The 23,091-nt window shown below is 36.7% G+C and overlaps 1 protein-coding gene across 1 annotated transcript; it reads left to right on the forward strand.

Annotated features, from left to right (window-relative positions):
• The first annotated feature begins 1,729 nt into the window (after positions 1-1,729).
• On the forward strand, positions 1,730-21,475 carry LOC145978681 (thioredoxin-related transmembrane protein 1-like). Its single transcript, XM_083111457.1, has 6 exons — positions 1,730-1,915; positions 6,418-6,579; positions 8,268-8,442; positions 9,535-9,636; positions 14,191-14,316; positions 20,385-21,475. Exons 1-6 carry the CDS (start codon positions 1,761-1,763, stop codon positions 20,532-20,534), a joined length of 870 nt encoding a protein of 289 aa, XP_082967583.1. The 5' UTR covers positions 1,730-1,760; the 3' UTR covers positions 20,535-21,475.
• The last annotated feature ends 1,616 nt before the right edge of the window (positions 21,476-23,091 follow it).

Here is a 23,091-nt window from a genome sequence, read left to right on the forward strand (position 1 = left end):
AAATAAAGACAATGATCACATTAACACGGTTCCAATAGTTAAACACGGTGGTGGGCCATTAATGATTTGGGGCTGAATGTCGTCCAAAGGTGTTAGTACCATCCAGTTTATTGATGGTATCATGGATGCATATATCTATTTTGACATATTGAAGAACAATGTAAAGAAGAGTGCCCAAAAATGGACATGCCGCCTATCTACAGATTCCAACAAGACAGTGACAGTAAGCATAAGGTTAACATGAATTGGCTAATATGGAATGTGCCCAAACTACTACAAACACCAGCTCAAAGTCCACACTTAAATCCCATTGAGCATTTATGGGCAATTTTGAAGAGACGAGTCCATAAACCAGGCGTCAAGTCCAAACAAGTGTTGAAAACTGTTGTGCAAGCCGAGTGGAATAAAATAAGCTCTGAAACATGTCGGAAACTAGTTAATTCTATGAGGAACAGGTGTCAAGCAGTAATTAAAGTCAAAGGATACGCTTCAAAGTATTAGAACTGTCAGTCAATTTGCTGAATATACTTTTTTCTTACCTATATATTATTAAGTGTACGAATAGAAAAGTTGTACAAAAAATGGCATGTTTCTCTTTCAGTTTCATTAAATTTATTATTGTCATTGGTTATACAGAATTTGCGTAAGATTTTATGTTCCTAATGATATTAGTTACTGAATTGTAAAGAAACAATTTCAAAAGAGTGTATTTCCTTTCAGATATTAAAGCATTTTCTTTGAAAATCCGTGTGTACGAATAAGAATGTTACATACTGTATAACTTTTGCATTTACCGGGTCACAAGAGAGAGGATTGTAATAAACTGCAGTGTAACACATGTCAAAATTTCGTCTTTTCCAGGTTAGAGCTAAACTGGCCTCAGAAAATTGCAATAACTAAACATGCTGCAAAGTTAATTGTTAATAAATATAGACATATTTCATACACATGAATAGATACTTCTTTTTTCTCTTACAGTCTCATGTTGCCAAGCGAAGGAAAAAATAGACGCATTGAGACAAAACAAGACTGGCCTCGCCGATGTCGCAGTGGTAGAGTTGTTGCCTTGTAATCAAGGGGTCCCGGGTTCGATACCCGGTGGAGGTACATAGTGGTTCGGATTCCACTTTGAACTGTAGATCCATTCCCGATTAGCCTTACTGTCCATAAAGTGGATTTAAAACACTAATAATCAATCAAAACAAGACCACAGAAAACACTTTTCAATCATTTATTACAAAATACGTACCTCGCAGTATAAAATAGTACAAAATTTGTACAAAAAAAAAGTACATCTTAGTTTCTCGCAAGCAGGCACATAGGCCAGGGGAAGTCTCGGGGCTGAACCCCCATATATATCCTACAAATATCCAATTTAAACATAGTATAGTAGTAATTAATTTTACTTCATTAGCAGGATTAAGTTGCAATATGCTCAGAAATTCATCTTCTACCTCCCAATTTTTTTTTCGCCTTTCTTCCATCCACCATTACCCAATGGGTACGCGACTGCATTGAGCTATGGCGAATCAAGGAGAGAAATGTAGAAATGAAACCACATACTTAGCGAAATATCATTTGCAACAAAATCCATAGTTTGATGTTCGAGATCGATTGAGCCATGATGCCGTATGACAATGAACTTCGATTATTATTATTTTTTTTTTATTTTGAGCATTGTGTTTCCGTGAAGTTGTGGAGCTTGTGGAGTAGCCGATCTGGTACTACTGTTCCACAACCGGTGTTAGGTGTGGGGAAAAATGGCGACTGCCACATGTGTTAGACAATTGGGAATGATGTTGCTTGTGTTATTATTAATTTTTAGTTTAGGCCCAGTGCTAGCAAAGAAAACTTTAATACAATTGGATGAAAACAACTGGACTGATATTCTGTCTGGAGAGTGGATGGTAGAATTGTTAGTATCTAATGAAACTTATATTTATATATTTGCATTACATTGCTAAATTACGTTTAATTTTTCTACTTGTATGAAGTTTCTCTATATCTAAAATAGAAAATTTTAAAGTTAAATTTTGTGCTAATAATACGTAATAATGTGGTATACCAGTACCTCAATTGTATGGATAGTTTTTAGTACAAATTTACATTACATTTAGTGTATTAACTATACGTGTGCATCATGTATATTTTTCGGACACCCGTATTTAAGAACGTGTGACACGAGTGTTAGTATACACGTAGAAAGTATAAAATGACAAGGAATGTATTCATGCTAGGGATGAAAAATGACCTGAATGCTTCGATAGTTCGAACATGTTTTCAAATCAAGCCCAAGTATCTGAATTGCAATTAGTATCTAGAATGCAATTTTAATGATATTTTTAACGGGTACTACTTTACTATACCGGAGACACCTATCAATGATTTATTTCGCAATTTTTTACATTGCTAATGTACTATTCTGCATTGCGGAACATTTCTTTAGGTGAAATAATGAATTTCTAACGAAAATAATGTCTATTTCTTACATTAACGAGTACTTACTGTTGTTCCTTATTTCCCACAAATCATCCATGGGCAGCCCCCAAAACCTTTGACGTTACCCCCAAAAATTCACGATGCCCCACATACCATCGCAGGGACGAGGTATGCCTACTAGGTTAGGTTAGGCCTGTTAGGTTAGGTTCCATTAGCACTCCTTTCGTTTAATTTAGGATATACTGACAATACGAGAGCATATTGTGCTCTCGTGCAGAAAGCAAATGGCGGCAGCAGCAATAGCGCGTCGGAGAGAGATTTTCGTAGAAAACCACATGCATTCGCATTAAAATGGATCAAAACTACATTCCCGAACATCAACAACACTACAGAAAATGATTTGTGTAAGTACTTTCTCCTGTAAATTTGAAGAAATCCGTCTCCGGTATAGTAAAGAGTTACCTTTAAATGTTAATTACCTAAGTACGTAATTTTCAACTCGATTCCTCAAATTTTAAATTGCACGTAAACATGATCTACGGCCGGACGTAGCCTTTATATGGAGTATGCATTCTTTAGTTGTTAACCTGTATCAAGCTTAGGTGGTGTGCATTTATTTTCGTGTGCAGTACTTTTCGTTTCTGCACGCCATGGATTTGGAAAAATACTGCAAGGTGTTCTGATTTGCTGCTGCTAATATATCACTCGGTGTAGTGAAATGGAAGACATTCTCTATATTGTGCAATCATACTGAATTTTGGAAATCATTGTCACACGGAATTTGAACCTTCCTTGAAGTAATGAGCACTGTTTGGATTTGGAAAAAAGAGGCATTTAGATGGACACAGTATTCTCCGTTGACAAGGAGCAGTCAATATCATAGAGTACTGGGAATAAATGTAGAAGTAAATCGGAACTTAGTAAAATGCATTTAGGGTCTTTATTTTAATGCTAAGAGAACCAAATCTGACCTGCCTAACCTAACCACAAAAGCATATATTGAACAAAATCTTAACTAATCACTAAAGCTCTGCAGTATGTGTTAACAGACATAAATTGAACCATGTAAAAATTGCATTCGTAGCATGATGAAATCTCAATAAAACAAAAGGAACCTGTGCCTTAAAATTACTTTCTCAAATACTTCCAATACCTAATCATGTGATTTTGGGTCTTCAGCACTTTCTGCTGTTCTCACTGTCTGGTGAAAATATGCTATTCTCACCACCTGAAATGAATTAAATTGATTAGGTTAGCATTGCTCGCCCTAGTCTGTGTAATTTACAGCAAAGTTTCAAGCTTTGGTCTAAAGCTTTTATCAAATAACATCATTACATCATATAATGTTTGTATACATTCTTTTTTTGATAGATTTAAAACATTCTTTTCAAGAAATATCATAAATTGAATATAATGAAATGGGGGAGCGAATGAAGAATGTAGAGAATGTCTCCAATTTCGTTAATTTTTGGTATACTAACTAAATTTGGCCTTCTAATCACGAATCTGTTGTTAAAATGCAGGGGCCACATGTGGAAATAGGTAAAAAAGCCGATGTAAGTGGACATTTTTTTTTTACAGCTGTATCGCATTGTTTTAGGAACAAAATTTTAACTGTTTGTCTAACCTAACCTTACCGGAAATGGTTTGTGGGGCTATCGGTGAATGGTTTGTAGAGCACTAGCTTCCTGATTGCAGAAAATGCCATTTTTGTTGAACGCTCGAACATCGTTGCCAAACTTACCTCTAATCAAAGTCTGCATTCCACATGCTCTTATACCTCGTCATTCTCACTGACCAAGCAACAATTAATGATCTGCAAGTAGCGAACAGTGTGGCAACACTGTAGACAGTGCAACGAATGCCGAACGTCACTTATTCATATCATCAAACATGGTTCCTATGTTCCTGTATGGAGAATGATCGTGGTAATGAAGAACGTAATTTTGCAACATATATAGACGTAAGTGTACAATTTTTACACGTGACTCCCATATCTTAACTCCAGATACATTACCAGAACTGCATATTTAGTGAGTGTAAGAAGTAGGAAAGGAATTGGAGACATTCTCTATATTGTGCATTCATACCCAATTCTTTGTCATGTGTGCTTGCAAAGGTAGGAGGGTAATTAACACAGTTTTGCACCAATACTATAGCCCATGAGTGCCACAGATGTTCAGTCACTGTATGTATCGTCTAAACACCAGTTTGTTTAGATTAAGGGATCGTTGATAGACTATGTGAAAACCCGATATTCGAAGTTAATTGGCTGCAAGAGATGTATCGTAAGAGGGGGCGGGGTATAGCTCTGAGGAGCTACGTCAACACTCGACCAAGCAAGGAGCTTGCCCCGTGAAATAAGAACTGCACTCAAAATTAAATTTAAACACTTCAATTTACTGGTCTGGCAGGGATGAGAGAGAATGATAAGACAAGGATTTAGGAACGTTTGTTAACTAGATCTTGAAGTGAGGATAGACTCGCTGGTTCGTGGATGAGACACTCCTGAAATAAACCTCCTTTCCGATAGTGTACTACTCCTCGCTGTAACTTCTTTAGCGCCGGTCGATAATCTGACTATAAGCGGGAGGCAACAACTATTCACGCCATAACTTTCTTAGTTCAACTGTTTGTATAATTCCGAGGCTACGACTGTGCACACGATAGATTTCAGATACCGACTGAGGGAAGAAATATTCTCTCGAGCTATTTAAATGAAATTCGAACTTTCAGCCATTGAGAGACCGCATCTGTCGATAATGGTGCTTTCAGCGTAAAGCTGTGTTTGCAATATCTTTCCTGCGATTCCGGAAGAATTCGTATCAGCGGATTTTTACTTCCGCTGAAGATCGCAGGTGTCATTTGCATGAAAGAAGCTCTTTCCAGCTTCTTACGTACTCGGGGACCCTTTTTATGAGGTGATTAAACTATCTGGCTATGGTGCCCGGGGTTCTGGGTTTGAGTCATGCCTTCGGCATGATACATTATTCCACATATAATGCAAACTAAACTTGAATAGCATGAATGTTGCAGTGGCATCAAAACAGGACAAAATGTATCAGATACTGGTGTCAGAGTTTGAAGAGAATGACACTTGTATATTATAAATGTTTCATCTGAACCCTGAATGGTTAATGAACTGTAATTAATGTTGGTAATCAGTTAATATTAATGGGCTTTGCCATATAAAACAAATCCTCGAGGGTCTTCCATGAAACCATCCATTCTGCACAGCGATGCAGGTCCCACTTAGCCTCCCTGGCATAAAGCAGACTTCATAAACAAATGAACCTTATATTTTGACTTTTACCTTAGAAATCCTGAGCATGTTTATTACACCTTAATATTGGATAAGTCAAATTAATGGCAATTTTACTGATACGTTGATTAATCTGCGAAGAAAGCACTAATATAGTCCAGGGATAGACAAAAATGAAAATAATTCATGAGCTAACATTTATTTTTCCTGTTATATTATTATTTGCAAATATTGTCCAAGAAAGCCATATATCCTACTAAGAAAGACCTACACATTTTGAAACATGACCTTAAAACATTTATTAATTAATACAAGACTGGATTAAAAGTAATTCATTCTTGTGCTACAGTTGGCTCTCTTTAAAAAAACACTATACATGGTTCTACTGGTAACAGCATGCAATACATTCTAATATATCTATTTAATTGCAGACTTTAAAATTCCACTAGCAACAGTGCAAAAATTTATGAAGGTGTATTATTCTGATTCAATGATACAGAAAACATTAAAAAACACCCACTGTATCCATTATTACAAAACAAAAAAAAAAGTAATGAAAATTTATATAAACTTGAAATATTAAAATAAAAATTCTTTTATAACCAAATTTGAAAATTTGCAGCACCATGGCGGTATTTTGCTACCCCTGACTGTAATTAATATAATTGCCCATCACCTATGTGTTATGTGATGATTTTTTTCTTTTTTTCATACAGCTATGCACCATGGTGTCCAGCATGCAAAGCTCTACAGCCTATATGGGAAGAGTTCTCCACATGGAGTGATGACTTAGACATCAAAGTAGGGCAAGTGGATGTAACAGCATCACCAGGTTTGAGCGGAAGATTTATGGTTACAGCTTTACCAACAATTTTTCAGTAAGTTTCCATTGTATTATTAATTGTACACAGATCAATATCGCTTGGAATCCTATTTGTAAGGAGAGTTGCCAAAAGAAGACTTTACTTTTTTTGTATGGGTGTGTTTTGCTCATGGAATTTATTTTTTTTAGGTTAGAGAACTGAAAATTTGGCTTTTTGCCTATTGCGCTAACGTATTTCAGTTGCGAGTTGAAAGCTCATGATGTCCTATTTTCCAACTACCTAAGTAATCTTACATGGTGTAGAAGCCAAGACAAATATTGGCCGTTGTTTTCAAGTACTAATGCTATACCATATTGGTCTACCACAGTATTCTTGAGAAACTTCACAGTTTCATTTGAGACAATAGTGTCATCTAACAAACAAACACAAACAAAAAATATGCAGCACAGTATTAGCAGAAGTGTAATGAAAATTTTTCATTGTTTAAAATCCTAGGATAAGAGCAATATTGATACTACAGAAGCATTGTACTTAAAAAAAGTGAATTAGTGAATTTCTCCATGTGTTGCAAGTGGAATAGTTTTTTAAAGATGATCCATTCTGTAAAATATATACGAGGTTTATTTTTTTAATTAGGGGCCATTTTGAAATAAAACTAAAGCATGCAAAGGAAGAAATTTAATTACCTCTGGTGCTGTTCATATATACATTCAGCTACTTCTCAATGTAGTTCCCATAGATGTTGAGACACTTGTCGCAGCGGTAGATGAGTTTTTGTAGACCCTCATCAAAGAAATCTGCCGCCAGGTCAGACAGCCAATCCATCACAGTCTGTTTGCCTTCAGCGGCTCTGTGAATCGCTTCCCAGCGAGGAAAGTCTTCAAGTGGAGGAATAGGTGATAATTGCTAGGGACAAGATCCAGACTGTACGGAGGGTGGTCCATCAGCTCCCAGCCAAATGAGTCAATGAGCGACTGTGTGGCGGCTGCAGTGTGTAGCCGTGCGTTGTCATGCAGCATTCCTCGTCGTTTATTTTTCACTGTCAAAAACCTGATCACTGATCGTATCTCACACTGCGGGATTTTTAATCACCTGCACTACTTCCATTGTCCACCACAACCACACCAAGTGTTTCACAATGTGCAAATGGCATCTGTTTACGTGCAAGGCATGTCGGTAACTAATGCACATGCACAAAATGCCAAGCACACAGTGTTGCTGATGTGAGCGCAAAATGGCCCCTAATTAGAAAATAAACCTCGTAATACATCACAAACGAAATGTTCAACCTGTCCTCTTTCCGCTAGTGTTTTTTTATGCCATCCGAAGTTTGATATTCACAAGAGAACAAGTAAAAATAATACTCCATAAGCATAATGTTAAGTTTCGCTCCCTCCCACAACCATCCAGCACACAGACCTCTCCTCCAGCTCGGCATGGGAAAATGTCAGTGGCGGAGGGATAGTTTGTCTTTCCAGACCTCATGTGTGGTTGGTCACTGAAACTGTTGTGTTTCACTACCTTAAATTATTGTTTTCCTAAGGATCAACTGTCCCAATATTACAAGGGGTGAAAATGCTCAGTGTGGATCCATCCATTGAAAGTGTTAATAAGCAATTAATCTGCTTTGTGTCTTATTAAAATCTGAATTGTGAATGCATATGTAAAATGTGTATAAAATGTTTGGTCAGGAGTAATGGAGATGTTTCTGCATTAATGCATTATTTTCTTTCTTTTTCCAGTGTGCTTGATGGTGAGTTCCGACAATATCGAGGATCACGTGACAAGGATGATTTCATTTCATTTGTAGAGGATCAGAAGTGGAAAGCAATTGAATCCATTCCAGGGTGGAAGTCACCTTCATCTGTTCAAATGTCGGTTGTCAGTTACTTTTTCAAATTATCTATGGTTCTCAGGGTAAGATACTTATCCTTTTTTTTTTTTTTTTTTTTCACATGTATTTTCCATACCACCTGAGCAAATGCTGCATATCATTGCTTCCAAAAGTGTGTTCCGTGGTGCCCTGGTGCTCCATGGCTGGCTTACAGGGACGTCACGAAATGATGTAATATTTTCACGGAAATGATGCTTGCTTGTTAGTCTCACATTGTTTTAGTACCTTTTAAATAAAATGTTTCTGAAATTGAAACAAGGTGTGATGGATTTAAATCAGGTTGAATTAAATGTACGTAATGATTTTGTAGATATCCGATTCACTTTAGGTGAAAGTACATGAATCTTGTAATCATGTAATGGTGTTTATTATACTCTAAGAAAGGAAACAAAATATTTGAACTTATGGGGTGAAGCTTATATGAATGGAAATGTAAAAACACTTCAATTTGTGTTGATTTAAAATTCAATGACATTTTGGTCATTATTTGAGTTCATTAAGAAAAAAAGGTTATTAGAACCTATACTGTAGATAAAAGTATTTCACATAACATTTCGCCTTTTGTTTTTCGTTGCAATACAGAATGCTAATGTAAATAAAACTAAAAGTAAAATAAAGGTATCCCTGTGCATGACCATACGTGAAGCAAGCATCCACAGAGTGTGGTTTTGCAGTGCTTTCTTCTTGAAGTCGTGGACTGGAAGTGAAAGTTTTTCGAATTGCACTTAGACTGTTTACTAATTTCATAAGCATTCAACGAGTCCATTGCAAATTGCATGACATGGAACTTGCACGCGAAAATTAAAGGATGCTTCCTTGTACTTTGTAACTCAACAGTGACCGAAATGTCACCATGTTTTACTCCCAAGCCCTTCAATTAATAAAAAGGTTTAATCACAGAGTTCACATGCTCTATGTCCATGTTTTCTTGTCTGCAAGAAATGTATCCTTGTAAAGCTTGCTATGTCACGTGCGTCTCAAAATTGGTTTACAGATCATATAAACTAGGGAAAACTTGCAACATTTTGAGCACCTTGCTCTTTTGAAGAATACGTAGCTTGTATTGTTGATCTTTGTGAAGAATATATTATTGATGGACATTTTCATCTTTACAGTCTGTGCACACAAGACTAATGGAGGATTATGGTTTGCCAACGTGGGGTTCCTATGTCATATTTGCGGTGGCAACTATAATGATTGGAGCTCTTCTGGGACTGGTAAGTGGCTATTTTATGTTTTGAAGTAAAGAAACATTTTCTTCTGGGAAGGTGATAACTAGAGGCACATATTTTTGGTAAATAAGAAAGCAAAATTTCGGTACAAAAACAGTCAATTTCTGGTTCAAAAGCAGTAAATAAAATTAAATTTCGCTGTTAGAGGTGAAAAAGTGGCATATTAAATGACATTTTCATTTTAAAAATGTAAATATAATCCCAAATTTGATTTAAAAACTGCACTTAATACACAAAATAAACATATCCCTTCTAATAGCACATTAAATCATTACCAGAATATTGAGTTTATTCCTGTATAAAGGGGTCCATTTTTGCCTCAAATATTTACAGCAGAATTAATCAATTTTCCGTGAATTGCATAACTCGCAGGATAATTCTGACTTCAGAAAGTGTAGCGTCGGTATATAAACTCTAAATTTCGTGTTTAAGAGTATATTTTGCATTATTTCGTGACAAGACAGGGTAGGAAAATGCACCTCACACCTTTCAGAAACATGAAAAATTAACATTACAATGTGTTATTTCGTGTTTGCGTCAAAAACGAAATATGCCTGCCCCTAGGGATAACTATTAATTTGGTTTTCCATCCATTACTATTTGTGGTACTTATCAGAAAGATCTAGAAAAAATGTCCTGCAATGGTCATGTTTATATGCCCATCGGTTCATGTCAACTCTTGATATCTCAAACTAATTGTACTGTAAAGGTGAAATTTTATTGATTGATAGATCCACTGGTTAAATGGCTCAAGACAGCCTATGAGAGACAAGAATTGATCTAACATGATCTGTCAACAAATACCAGTGTACAATTTGCTGGCCCAAATGAATTGATACATATTGATTACCCACAAGCTATTGCAGATCAAAGACAAAATATGACATGTGACTGTCCTGTGATGCACAAGTTTATTGCAATATAGAGTAACATGATTGACCAGATTGTTTAAGAATAAAATAGTGATTTGAAAATTTTTGGTTAGTACTCTTGGATCATATAATGTTTGAATCAACACACAGCCCCAACATTTTTTTAATAGAACAAGTATAGCTTAAGAAATATTTCTCACAAGCGATAAGTGATAGGTGTTGTTGGAGGATTGACAATTGAATGAAGGTTTGTGCAGTATGTCATTCACGCTGCTACAGTGTGAAATGCAATTGATTGGTTCATTACCAAGTGGTATGTGTAGCTTGCCACTTTGGTATGAAATATATCGTCAATGATTTGATTCATGGCCACAGTTTAATTTTTTTTAATGTCATCCATGTGGTGAATATTATACTTAAAACATGAATCTCTGTCCTATAATTACTTGATCCTTTATGTTTATTAATTACTTTAATTAGATTGTCTGGTTGTTAGTTCCATACATTTTGGTTAGTTGATAGTAAGTATGAACTTCAAATTTACATTTTTTTCTTTCCAAATAGGTGTTATTTTTTTTACTTTTCAGTGTTATTTTTATCCAAATTTGTGGTTTTATTGCAGCACATTTTTCTACCAAATATACCTAAAATTACATATACCTTCATTGTGCAAACTAGTATTTTAAATTGTAGGTCACATGGCCTGACTAAATGTCACACATTGGAAACTATTTGTGAGGAAGTTGTTTTCCCAAAATGTTCCAATAGAAGGTGGGCTGCCACCAGTGGCAGAGTGGTTAGCACATCGTGCTACAATGTCAGGGGTCCTGGGTTTGAATCCTGGCCTGGACGTGGATGTTTGTGAATATCCATTCATCAATTTCATCATATAATCACACATATTTTTGATAAATAAAAAAGCAAAATTTTGGTAGAAAAACAGTCTATTTCGGGTCCAAAAGCGGTAAATAAAATAAAATTTCGGTGTTATAGCGGTGAATAATCACATCAAAAGTGCTATATAAGATGACATTTTGGTTTTAAAATTGTGAATATAATACTAAATTTGAATTAAAAACTGCCCTTTTTACACAAAATAATCTTATCCCTTCTAATAGCACATTTATGTAGTTACCAGAGAGTTAAGTTTATTCGTGTGTAAAGGGGTCCATTTTTGCTTCTCAAATATTTACAGCAGAATTAATCAATTTTCCGTGAATTGCATAACTCACAGGATACTTCAGACTTCAGAAAGTGTCGCGTCTGTATATAAATGGTAAATTTCGTGTTTGAGTAAATTTCGATTTTGCAGTTCATTTCGTGACAGAACAGGGTAGAGAAATGCACCTCAGACCTTTCAGAACCATGAAAAATGAACATTACAGCATGTTATTTCATATTTTGGGTTTTCGTCAAAAACGAAATTTGCATGCCTCTAATCATCACTCATCCCCATCTTCGCAAATTAGCCAAAAGTGGCACAAAAAAGTTAAGTAAAATATAGCAATTCAATCAATCCAACAGAAGTGAGAAATTATGAGAAACATTCATTTATTTCATGTAGGTTTTAGAATTAATTATTCCTTGTGTAGCATGCACCATAGTTTCTTTTGATTTTCATTTTATTTTTGAATCCTAAAACACGAGAATGATAGATTTTCATAGTTTTTTTTTTAACCACAAAATGTGTTAAAATTCACTAATTCATATGGCAAATTCACATTTTTTGCTATTTCAAATCCGTGAAAAAATTTGTTCAGAACATGCCACTGTACATAACATGAACATTTTTTTTGCAATAATTAACTTTTTTGTGCTCTCGCGTTTGCAGAAAATCAAACTCCCTAGCAATAAGTGTGTTAATGTGTTTCTATATGTGTGCATTTTTTGCACACTGTCTTTGTTGGGATTTTTTAATGGGTGTTGGTTAGACAGAGGTGTCCCTGGAGAGCTAAACAGTAAAATTTTCTTTTACAATTTGGGTCATTATTCAGGAACCTATAAAACAATGGTTCAAATCCGGGAACTTTTCTAACGGTGGAAGCGGCCCCGGCGCCTACCCAGCGTCAAATAACATGGGTACCTGGGGGAAACCCTGGGGGGTAAAGGCGGTCAGGGGCGTGATGCTGATCACATCACCCCCACTCACGACTGGATCAAGAAAGTGTGGGGCGTTACCCCCACACCCTCTATACGCCTTCCTGGCGTGGTGCTAAGCACAGGGGAACACTTTACCTTTTTTTTTTTTTATAAAACAATGGTGGAAAATGTTTGGTGCTCAGTTTTAGCAGAATACTGCAAGGTGAGAAAGGTCATCTTTTATCAAGGGGGAGAGAGAGATAATATCTCTGCAACTTCTGGTACAGAAAATACTATTAGCTGTAAGAATGAGTCAGTGCAGATATTGGTTCTTTAATATTCACACTTTGTTTTTCATATTATTTCAGTCAGTTATATGGAAAACTGGGACCCCACCTCCTGCCCACACACACACCTATTTTGGTACTGAATGAATGTTTTTTTATTCAACCAAATCCATGGTGTTTTTTTTATTCAACCAAATCCATGGCCAACCATACTACTTGGTACTGAGGACAGGGTACGCTGAGTTGGTAACCCCCTTTAGCTAGAGGCCAAAATTGCCTCTTTGTAAGGGGTGACCTGAAAAGACACCCAAAAAATCAACCTCACTTCCACATAGTCATCCTAGTAACTGCTGTTTGAAGGCTAACGAGGCTCTGCCATCTGGACCTACGGCCAGTAGGTAGCCAGTAGGCTGTTTTGTTATGTGCTGAGTGCCCTTTTACAATCAGCTTTTAACCTAAGTAAGCAGATTTTTGTTCTCTGAGACATGTACAGGGTGGGCACAAAGTCGCTTTCCCCAATAAATTTAAAAAAATACTTGTTTTGGGGAAAGCAACTTTGTGCCCACCCTGTATTTACTTTAGTTATGGTATTGGGCAGTGCTCCATATAATGTGGCAGGGCAAATAGCCTAACTGCTGAAGCACTCAGAGTTTTTATTTGGATCAATAAGTGTAAATAGAATGACCGCACAATATCTTAAAAGCATTCAGGCATGTCATTATTATACATGATGGATGCGGTAAACACAATTACATGAAATTTCGTATTTCCGCTTTGCACAATTTAATGGTTAAATCCTATTAATTTCGAAGACTCTGTGTCTTCATTCACTAAGGGTATGGCATCTGGAGCGGAGATTGTACCGCATCACTGCTTTGTTTGTGGCGGTAGTTAACTAAGACAGAGTCTCGTCGAAATTAATAGGATTTAACCATTAAATTGTGCAACGTGGAAATACGAAATTTCAAAATTTTACGTAAGTAACACTCATTATTATTTGGAGAAAACTTAAAATACCTGTCTACAATAGTCTCCCATTGCTTTCTGCAATATTTGAGATACTTTCTTGTGTTCAACTGAACCTAGGGAGTCTGCTTTCATTGCTTTAGATGTAGTTGGAGGTTAGAGGTATCCAACAAGGTGAGAGAATCAACAGAATGGGAAATCTTCAGAACAGAGATAAGCTCACAAAAACACCTAAACGAAGTTAGTTCAGTGCACTGTAGAATTCAGGAAACTAAAAGTCAACTATTTTATGCTGTTATTGAGCAAAGTTTAGTGTTCTTTCCATTTTCTTTCAGATTTTGGTGTGTGTGATTGATTTCATTTATCCACCAAAACCATTGCCAAAGACTGCAGTGGTACAGGCTCCGAAAGAGGACGTATCCAAGGGAGATGCAGCAGAACACCAAAGTGACCAAGAATTCGTAAGTTGGAAAGCTGAGAATATATTTTATCATGTGAAGATGTGGAAGAATTTACAACGAATATAAACACATCATGCACAGTATGCTGTTAGGATATTTGTCCAGAGAATGTAAATAATAACCAGACTTAAGATTTATGAGCACTAAAAGCTAGCCAGATACAGTAGAACCCCAATCTTACTTTTCCGCATTTTGCATTTTGTGTGCGTAATACATTCAGTGAGCCAGGTCCTGGTAAAAGACCCATGTTAAGTAATTGGGACTTTTACCTGTTTCTTATATTTTCCCTAACTCCTCTTTCCTGCTGTATGTGCTTTCTAAGGCTGTGCTGATGTCAAAAATATGTGCCAGAAAATCATCCTGTTGCCCCTGAAACTTTATCCTCTTTTCCTCCTCCCACTGGCTTTCGACAAGATGCTAAAAAAAATGTGTGTTGTTTTGTGCATGGTACAGATGATTAAAAATTGTAGTTTGATCTGTTTGTTGTCAACAACTGAATTATCTTTTAACCTTCCACATGTGTAATCTCTCAGCACAGGTCTTTTCATGCACACGCTTTTCAAATCTTGGTGCAAAGTACAAACAAAATTGAAGCTCAAGAACTAATTGTCATAGAGATATGAAATCTGTTTATTTATTTTGGAATGACTATGCTTTTAGAGGAGGCGAAATTTATGAATTGTACCTCCCAATGATAAAGGTTAATGAAAGAAGAAGGAAAAACAAAATTTTACAAAAAGATTGTAATGTGCATTCCCGAGACCACCACAATAGACCAAATCGAATGAGAAAATGTACCCTATTTATGCATGTATAATGTGCACCTTGTTTTTTTTGCTGGAGGAAAGCAACAAACAATTATGTCTCGTAAACAACGTGCAGTACAATTCAGGTACAAGAAATGGCTTTCTAAGTTGTAGATCATAAAGCTGTTGCTTTGCTTATCAAGAGCAAATGACATCATACCTATTCAATGAGTCACCTGTTGCTATGTGGACCAAGAGGAGAATATCGTGTTGTTTATACAATGAGTAACTGACCCATGCCACCTCCCCCTCTTCCTCCACAGTGTTTAACTTCACAAAGCTTTCACTTCTGTAACCACCTTGTTTATTCTGTAGTAGAAGAAAGCGTGATGAAAATTATGTTATGGATTTGCAAAACTCAGGAAGTTATTTTCTATTATATCTCACCCGACAAATGCCGCTGCTACACATTCCTTCTGATGGGAGGTGCAAGCATACGGCTACCATATTTTGAAATGCTAAAAAGAGGACATTTTCTTTTTTTAGATGAAGCTTCACCTCTGACTGCTCTTTTGTGCTTTTTGCACTCCATGTGTGCTTGCAAGTCTAGCCCTCCTTTGTTTGCCACAGACACATGTGTACCAGATTTACAAACCATACACTCGCCTTCAAAATCGTCTCTACCACGTCTAAAACTTGAATACTTTTCTTGTAACTCATTAGTAAACTTGCACTTTCTTTTAGGCATATTAATAGCTTACACCGTGTTCGCAAACTCTAACTTCCACTTCGAAACACGAACAAACGAATGACGTGGAAATCACATCGACCGGAACTTGAAACTGTAACAACAAACGAGTAACACTTAGCGCATCGTCCAGTACTGCCAACATCAGACGTTTAATGATTTGAAAAGTTGTAACTTCGTGTTCTCTGACCTATGATGATTGGATAAAAGTAAAAACCCGGACATTTTAACAAAGTAAAATCCTGCCCGGATGCAAATTTCAGGGTCCGAAAAGAGGACATGTCCAGGAAAACCAGGACGTATGGTAGCCCTATGCATGCACGAATTCTGCTAGAACGAGGCGGTGTCACAAAATGTTCCATTGTAAAGTAAAAAAATAATGGAGAAGGGCCATTTCACTTTGTGTTTTTTTAAAAAAATATTATTACTAAAGAAATCCAACGTGGTAATTTGTATTTGCGCTTGTTCATATATACAAGTTATATGCAGTGAGATAGTGAAAACGTGCATGGTTTTAATGTTGGCTGTCTGAATTATTCCGTGCATAATACGCACCACAGTTTTTTGGGGAAACATTTTTGGAAAAAAAAAAGTGTGCGTTATACATGAATAAATACAGTATTATGTAGCAGTGATGCATTCATACAACCATGCAAAGTTTTGTTGAAAATAGGCTGTTCCTTAGAGGGGAAAAAAATCTGGAAAATCGGTTCCAGCGTTGGCCCAATGTACACTGGATGATGGATTCTGCAGGGCAACACAGCAAATGACCACACCACTCTTAGAGGACATGTAAAGCCTGTCCCTCCCAATTTAAAAGGAAATGGGAAATTTGCAAAATTTTAGAAAACTACAATTTTCAGGAAATTTCCACTGGACCTTTAATTGTGATGATGTGAACATGCTCTTTTGCTTTCATTATTACATGTGAAAATAAAATTATATCAGCAAGGAGCAGTGCTTGATGAGTAAATAGCCCATTTATAAAATCTGCCCTGTCATATGTTGAGGAGAAAATATAGACATCAAACTTCATTTGTTTATAATAATAATTGATTTTTATTCTGTGATTCAAGTATGTCATACTTTCATATGCATATAAATCAACTAAAAAGGACACAACTGAATTATCATCTGTAGTTTTCAAAAAAAATGATGTGTTAGTTTTTGCCACGTGATCTGGCAGGTATGCCAGCCAGCTATCCTCTGGTATAAGAAATGCCCACTGGACATGAACTGTACTATGGGTTTATCACAGTTCCTCCTATTAGATAAGGGTTACCCACAAAGAAAAATCAACACTTGTATGCCCTATGCAGACTATACACTCCTGGAGTTCTTCCTGCCAAATTGTAATGATGTAAACGACAAACATGATGAGTGCTTGCATCAAGATTTTTGTGATGTACTGCTATCAAGGAAAATAGAGTGCTCGCATAGTAGGCCATTAATACACAAGATATCATTACCATGACGTAATTTTGAATTCATGATGTATTTCTGCATACATAGCATATATTTTGTAAATATAACTGTTAAAGTACAATTATCTCACAAACAAGAACTAATCAGTTGATTTTCGCATCATTTTCGTGTTCAGGGACCCAAAAAGACTTAAATATATCATATTTCAATCGCCATAACAATCAGTCATTTAAGATTTGTTGACCAGTGACTGCATTTCCTTCATAGGCATGTGATGGAAAATACCATAATTGTTAGGGGGGAAGATGGTTTATAAGAGATGCTGTAAGAGAGAGGAGGGGGAACTTTTGTGGGAATTGAACTACAACATAAGCTATGGCTCCACCGTAATTTAAACTTGGAACCCCCTGAGCTAGTCTAAAGACGAACATCTGTTTGATGTCCAGTGTTAAACGAGCACTCCTTACCCAAGACTTCTAAATCCAGCAACACATCACTAATAGACATACAATTAATACAGGCATCCAGAGCTCGCACAAGTGTGCGTTTGTGCATAATTTTTGCCCAAATTTCAGAATGTGACATGCAAAAGCATCCTCTGGACGTCATGTCATGTTTGCTTTTTTTTTTTTTTTTTTTCCAAGAACTTTACAATGGTTTCAGCACTCGTATTTCTTATGAGCATTCTTATCTTTGGGCCTAAGTATTGTTGCTGCAGGGTTACTGGATCAGATGTTAACTTATTCTTTTTGTTATTTGTGCAAAGAAATATAATGTAAATACATATTAATGAACTGACTACTCAGAGCATGAGGATTCAGCTTTGATTCCCCTGATATTCGGTACCAAAGATAGGTATCCAAAGAAGAGTGTTTAAGTGTAGTGTTAGGAGTGTATTTTTAGTGGAAGGCGACGAAAACATAACTATCGTACACTGATTGCCTATAGTACTAACAAGAACAGGTTAAGTAACAAATGAAATAACACCCACATAAATATTTTTCTGCCTTTTACTGCATGGAAATAAATACAAAAAATGCTTTAAAAGGTATGAAGGGAAAGTAAAGAGTATATTATGTATTTCAATTTCACTATATGATTTTGTTTGATTACGATGCTACAATAATTGTGACTCCCAAAAGTTCAATCTGACAGGCATTGGTTATAAGGTAACCAAAAAAGTTCTTGTCGTTCTAGAGCAGTATTAAACAAAGAGCAATACAGTGGACAGTATGTACCTTTAGGTTTCAAAGTAATCTCCATCAGCATCCAACACCTTTTGCCAACGTTTCTGCAGCTGCACAATACCCTGTGATAAAACTCGGCGGGCTTGGATGCAAAGAAGTCTGTGAGTGCATTCCGCAGGTCTCCCTCATTTGGGAAGGATCTCCCACGGAGGCGGTTGTCGAGGAAATGAAACAGGTGGTAATCTGTTGGTGCAAGGTCCGGTGAATATGGTGGATGGCACAGTGTCTTCCAGCCAAGTTGTTGAAGGGTCTCCCGGGTCCTCTTTGCCACATGTGGCTTGGCATTGTCATGCAGTAACAGCACACTCTTGCGATTCACCAATGCCGGCTCCTTCTGCCGCAATGCACGGTGCACCCTTTGCAACTGCTGAGAGTAGAGGTCAGCAGTGATGGTCTGACCAGGTGGAAGGAGCTCGTAATGCACCACTTGCCGACAATTCCACCATACAGAGAGCATAACATTTCGTGGGTGCAGAGGTGGTCTTGAGGTGTGAAGAACAGGTTCACGTGGCGACAACCAATGTCTGGTACGCTTGGGAGTGTCATAGAGGACCCACTTTTCGTCACCAGTGAGCAAGCGATCAAATATGGGTGTGTTCAGGTGCTGAGTGAGCAAGGACAAACAGGCTGTCACTCGTTGTTCTTTGTTGGCTGCCAACAATGTGTGGGGTACCCACTTGCTTAACTTGTATGACTTCCGTATCCCATGCAGGTGCAGTCTGACTGTTTCAGCGGAAACATGGAACCTTTCTGCAAGTTCATCACACGTTAGACTACTGTCCACCTCGATGGCTGCTTTCAGGGCCTCGTCATCCAACACATGTGGTCGTCCACTGCGAGGTTCATCCGAAAGGCTCACATCTCCCGAACGGAATTTCTGGAACCAATGCCTGGCAGTGCGTTCGTTCACGGCATTCTCCCCAAATGCCTGGCAAATGCAGCGACTTGATGCAGCAGCTGACAGGCCCACTTTAAAGTCATACAACAAACACACGCGAACAAGCTGCTTCGATACCTCCATTTCTCTTCGACACGGGACGAGCTATGATTGCTGTGTGTGCGCAACGTGCCTGTATTACTGACAGTCGATGGTCAGACTAACTCCCGATCGCTTGGCAGGCACGTGCATCATTTCGTTTCCTCTCTGTGAGCGCATGAGTAATGGGACATCAAAAACGGCAAGAACTTTTTTGGTTACCTTGTAGTACAGGACTCAAAGGACTTCAAATTTTATTACCTTAGTGCGATCACTGGGCATCTGTTGTTTTAAATTGAACATTGATTGCCGAGCAGTTGGTATTATCGTTTCTCTTTCAATTTTATTCTTCAAAAATAGTTCTAGATAAAATAGTTGAGGCTGAAGATCGAACAGCGTGGAGGTTGCAAGGATAGATCTGCCCCTGGTCAGAAAATGAATGAATGAATGAATAAAATAGTTTTAAATAAATACAGAGAAAGTAGTACTCAACTTTATCCACGAAACTGTTTTTCTTTGTTCTATTAATTTCCAAAAGAAAGACTAAGGAAAAACAGTTTCGTGGATAACTTGAGTATTACGTAGTTTCTCTGTATATATCTACTACCGCATGTCTCATTTCCCAATTATGAGTGAAAATAGTTTTGATGTTCATAACATGGACACTATTATAAGGTTTTATAGTTGGTACTGAAAAATAAAACAACTTTCAAACCTTTCTTTTCTAATGGTGGCGCCAGCATAGTTGTGTCTTTAGAAAATTTCCTTTGTACCTCATCTTTTGGTTATGTTACATACGAGTGTGATGCTGTGTGCTATTTTTACCAAAGTGAACAAATTTTCTCCTAAATAAAAATAAAAAATGTGTTTTGTAAACCTTTTAGATAATTGGTATTTTAATTATTGTTGTTCTCCTTTGCCAACAGGAAGAGGAAGAAGATGATGATGTCATCAAAGATGATTTGGCAGATGAAGAAGATAGGGAGAGCTCTCCTCCTGTGAGCGGCGGATCAGATGCCGAGGCAACCAGCGGTAGTCCAAATGTGAGGAAGCGAAGGCCAAGGAAAACTGACTAACACTCGAGTGCATTGTGGTATGGAACCAGAACAGTTTTTGTGATAGTTGGTCTGTTGTTTTATTCAACAAGCTAAGAACAAGTATTGACAGTGAAGATTTTGTTTTGTTTGTATGGTCAGATGCCTTGCACATGGCAACAGTATAGTGATTCCACTTTATAATTCTTTAGATATCGGAAGGGATATAAACATAAGTGCATATAAAAACAATTGAGTTACTATTACTGTCCGGACTTCCAGTAAAAACAACGTTATTGCTCTACGATTGGACCAGTTAGAATGAGATACGATTCCCAAAAGTGCCTGTGATTACTTGTATTAAGTGTGGTGGTACGCTAGTACTGATGTCCAGTCTGCAAAAATTGATGGTGAAGAATGATGAGCAAATTTTTAACATCTAACTCAAGATAACTGGCATATTTATGAAGTTTGTGTTCTGTGTGCGTTATTTTTTTTTTCCTTTTTTGTACATGAAAGTTCATAAATTTATATTTCTATTAATATTTTTGTAATAATTTGCATTTTTCAAAAACTTATTATTTGATAAATTGTATTTACTTTTCCATTGCATAACATATTTCCAATTTCCTTTCATAACATTTAATGCTATGTTAATGGAACAGTTAAGACACCAGTGATAAAAGTAGAATTGTTAATTGTACTGTGGGTGATGCCTCTAAAAGCAGCTAAGTGTCTGATTAATGTTGATATGAAGAATTGGTCATTCCATTTTTTAATTCCTAACTCAGTAGATAATGATAGATCCAAATATTTTCATGGAAAATGTAAAGGAAATTATTAGTTCAGAAGTTTTGAATGAAAAATAATTGTTACCAGATGTTTTTTATTAGTATTTTTACTCCATAAAGCAGTTGTGTAAAATGCTAAATTTGCATCGTGCATTTTTGATTATTTGGAAATTTAATAAAATGTAAGAATAACTTGGGTATTTTATTCAGGATGACTGGTATTAGAATGTTGAAAATATTTTTGTAATATTGGTTTTTGACATAACTTGCTTGCCCATTGTGGCAATTATTTGTAATTTGGTTACATACTCATAACTTCACTCTCTAAGATGGTATTTAACGTATAACATATAATTTCTTAAAAGCAAGATATTATTTCTGTCTTTTTTTATTTTTATTTACATCATTGCAGGTTTGTCAAAAGCTGATGTTATTATTTCTTAAGAATTAGAAAGCAAGCTTTTAAAATGCAAGGAAATGTTTTTAAAAATTCATAGAATGAAAATTATTTGTTGTAGAGAGTTGAATATTGTTTTGTTTTGGATGGAATGGTGCAAGAAGTACGTACAGGGTTATTCATAAGTCAATGTCACATTTCGGAGTTTTATTGTGAAATAAGTACATGATATATCAGCATGAATGATATATAAAAAAGATAGACAATCTCAAAAAGTTTGTTTGTCATACCTTACAAGTGCTCAATGTGTGCACCTTTTGTTACACGGGAGACATCCAGGCGATAGTCCAGTTCTGCCCACACCTGCATCAGCATGTCACGGTCTATCGTTGCTATCGCAGACACCCTGTGCGCTCAAAAGTTTCATACCACTTCTTGATGGTCCTGCGATCTGGTGGATCCTTCTGAAAACGAGTGCGAAATCGCAGCTGAACAGTCACAGTAAACTCTGTTTTCGCAAACTGTATCACGCAAATGCTCTCTCGTTACCTGAGAACACCATATTGTACACTTCTGCCGCCTAGCGGCCAACCGCGTCACCACAACATGCGCTGTTCACGTGACACAAACTTGGAGAGTTTCTGATTTCATACGTACATGATTCGGACTCGCACGTCTCATACATCACGCACACGATGTTCCCCAAATGTGACACTGACATATGAATAACCCTGTACAATGTGGATGCAGGTACAATTAGATGATGATAAAGAGAAAGGGTAATTTACTCGAGAATTCCTCCTGGGGGCTCCTTGCATCTTCAACAATAATCCAAAGCAAATGGGAAAGGTCCAGAATATAGCATTTCTATATAGGTACAGTGGTGCTAAGTATAGTTGAAAATTTTCCCATTAATAGCAAAAAAGTAGTGTTGTCATCTATTCATAAGTAGGCAGGCTATTGGTTCATTTTTTTTAAATTCATAAAAAAAATATTTTTATAAATACTGATATTTCACCCCAAATTGTATTTTTTTAAAAAAACTTTCATGAGGTCCTGATGGACCCTTATTTAACATAAGATACCAAAAATGGTTTGCAACAGTAGAACACAAATATTTACCCACTGTACGTAAAATAAAACCAAATGTACCTAACTGCTAGTGCTTACCGACAGCTACCATGCTTTTTTGTAGGGGATTATGTAATCTCATTTATTTTTTTCCAGATGAACTATTGGATTACCAAAGGGTTGTAGAACCCTAAGAGTATTTCAATTTAGAATCTTTTATTCACATTAGTTTATACCAGGGCCCCAGGGGGCTCTTCATGTACGTAGTTCTTTTCTCCTAATTCTGTTTTTTGGGAATGTGGTTTTGCAGTTTCCTTTTCCACAACAGTGTAATCCTTTG

The sequence above is a fragment of the Lepisma saccharinum genome, chromosome 25, assembly GCF_977018435.1.
Source record: "Lepisma saccharinum chromosome 25, izLepSacc3.1, whole genome shotgun sequence".
In the NCBI taxonomy this organism is placed as follows: domain Eukaryota; kingdom Metazoa; phylum Arthropoda; class Insecta; order Zygentoma; family Lepismatidae; genus Lepisma; species Lepisma saccharinum.

Coding starts and splice junctions, on each gene's coding strand:
- LOC145978681 (XM_083111457.1), top strand. CDS start 1,761: ATGGCGACTGCCACATGTGTTAGACAATTGGGAATGATGTTGCTTGTG. Junction 6,580..8,267: donor GCTTTACCAACAATTTTTCA/GTAAGTTTCCAT, acceptor TTCTTTTTCCAG/TGTGCTTGATGGTGAGTTCC. Junction 9,637..14,190: donor TTGGAGCTCTTCTGGGACTG/GTAAGTGGCTAT, acceptor ATTTTCTTTCAG/ATTTTGGTGTGTGTGATTGA.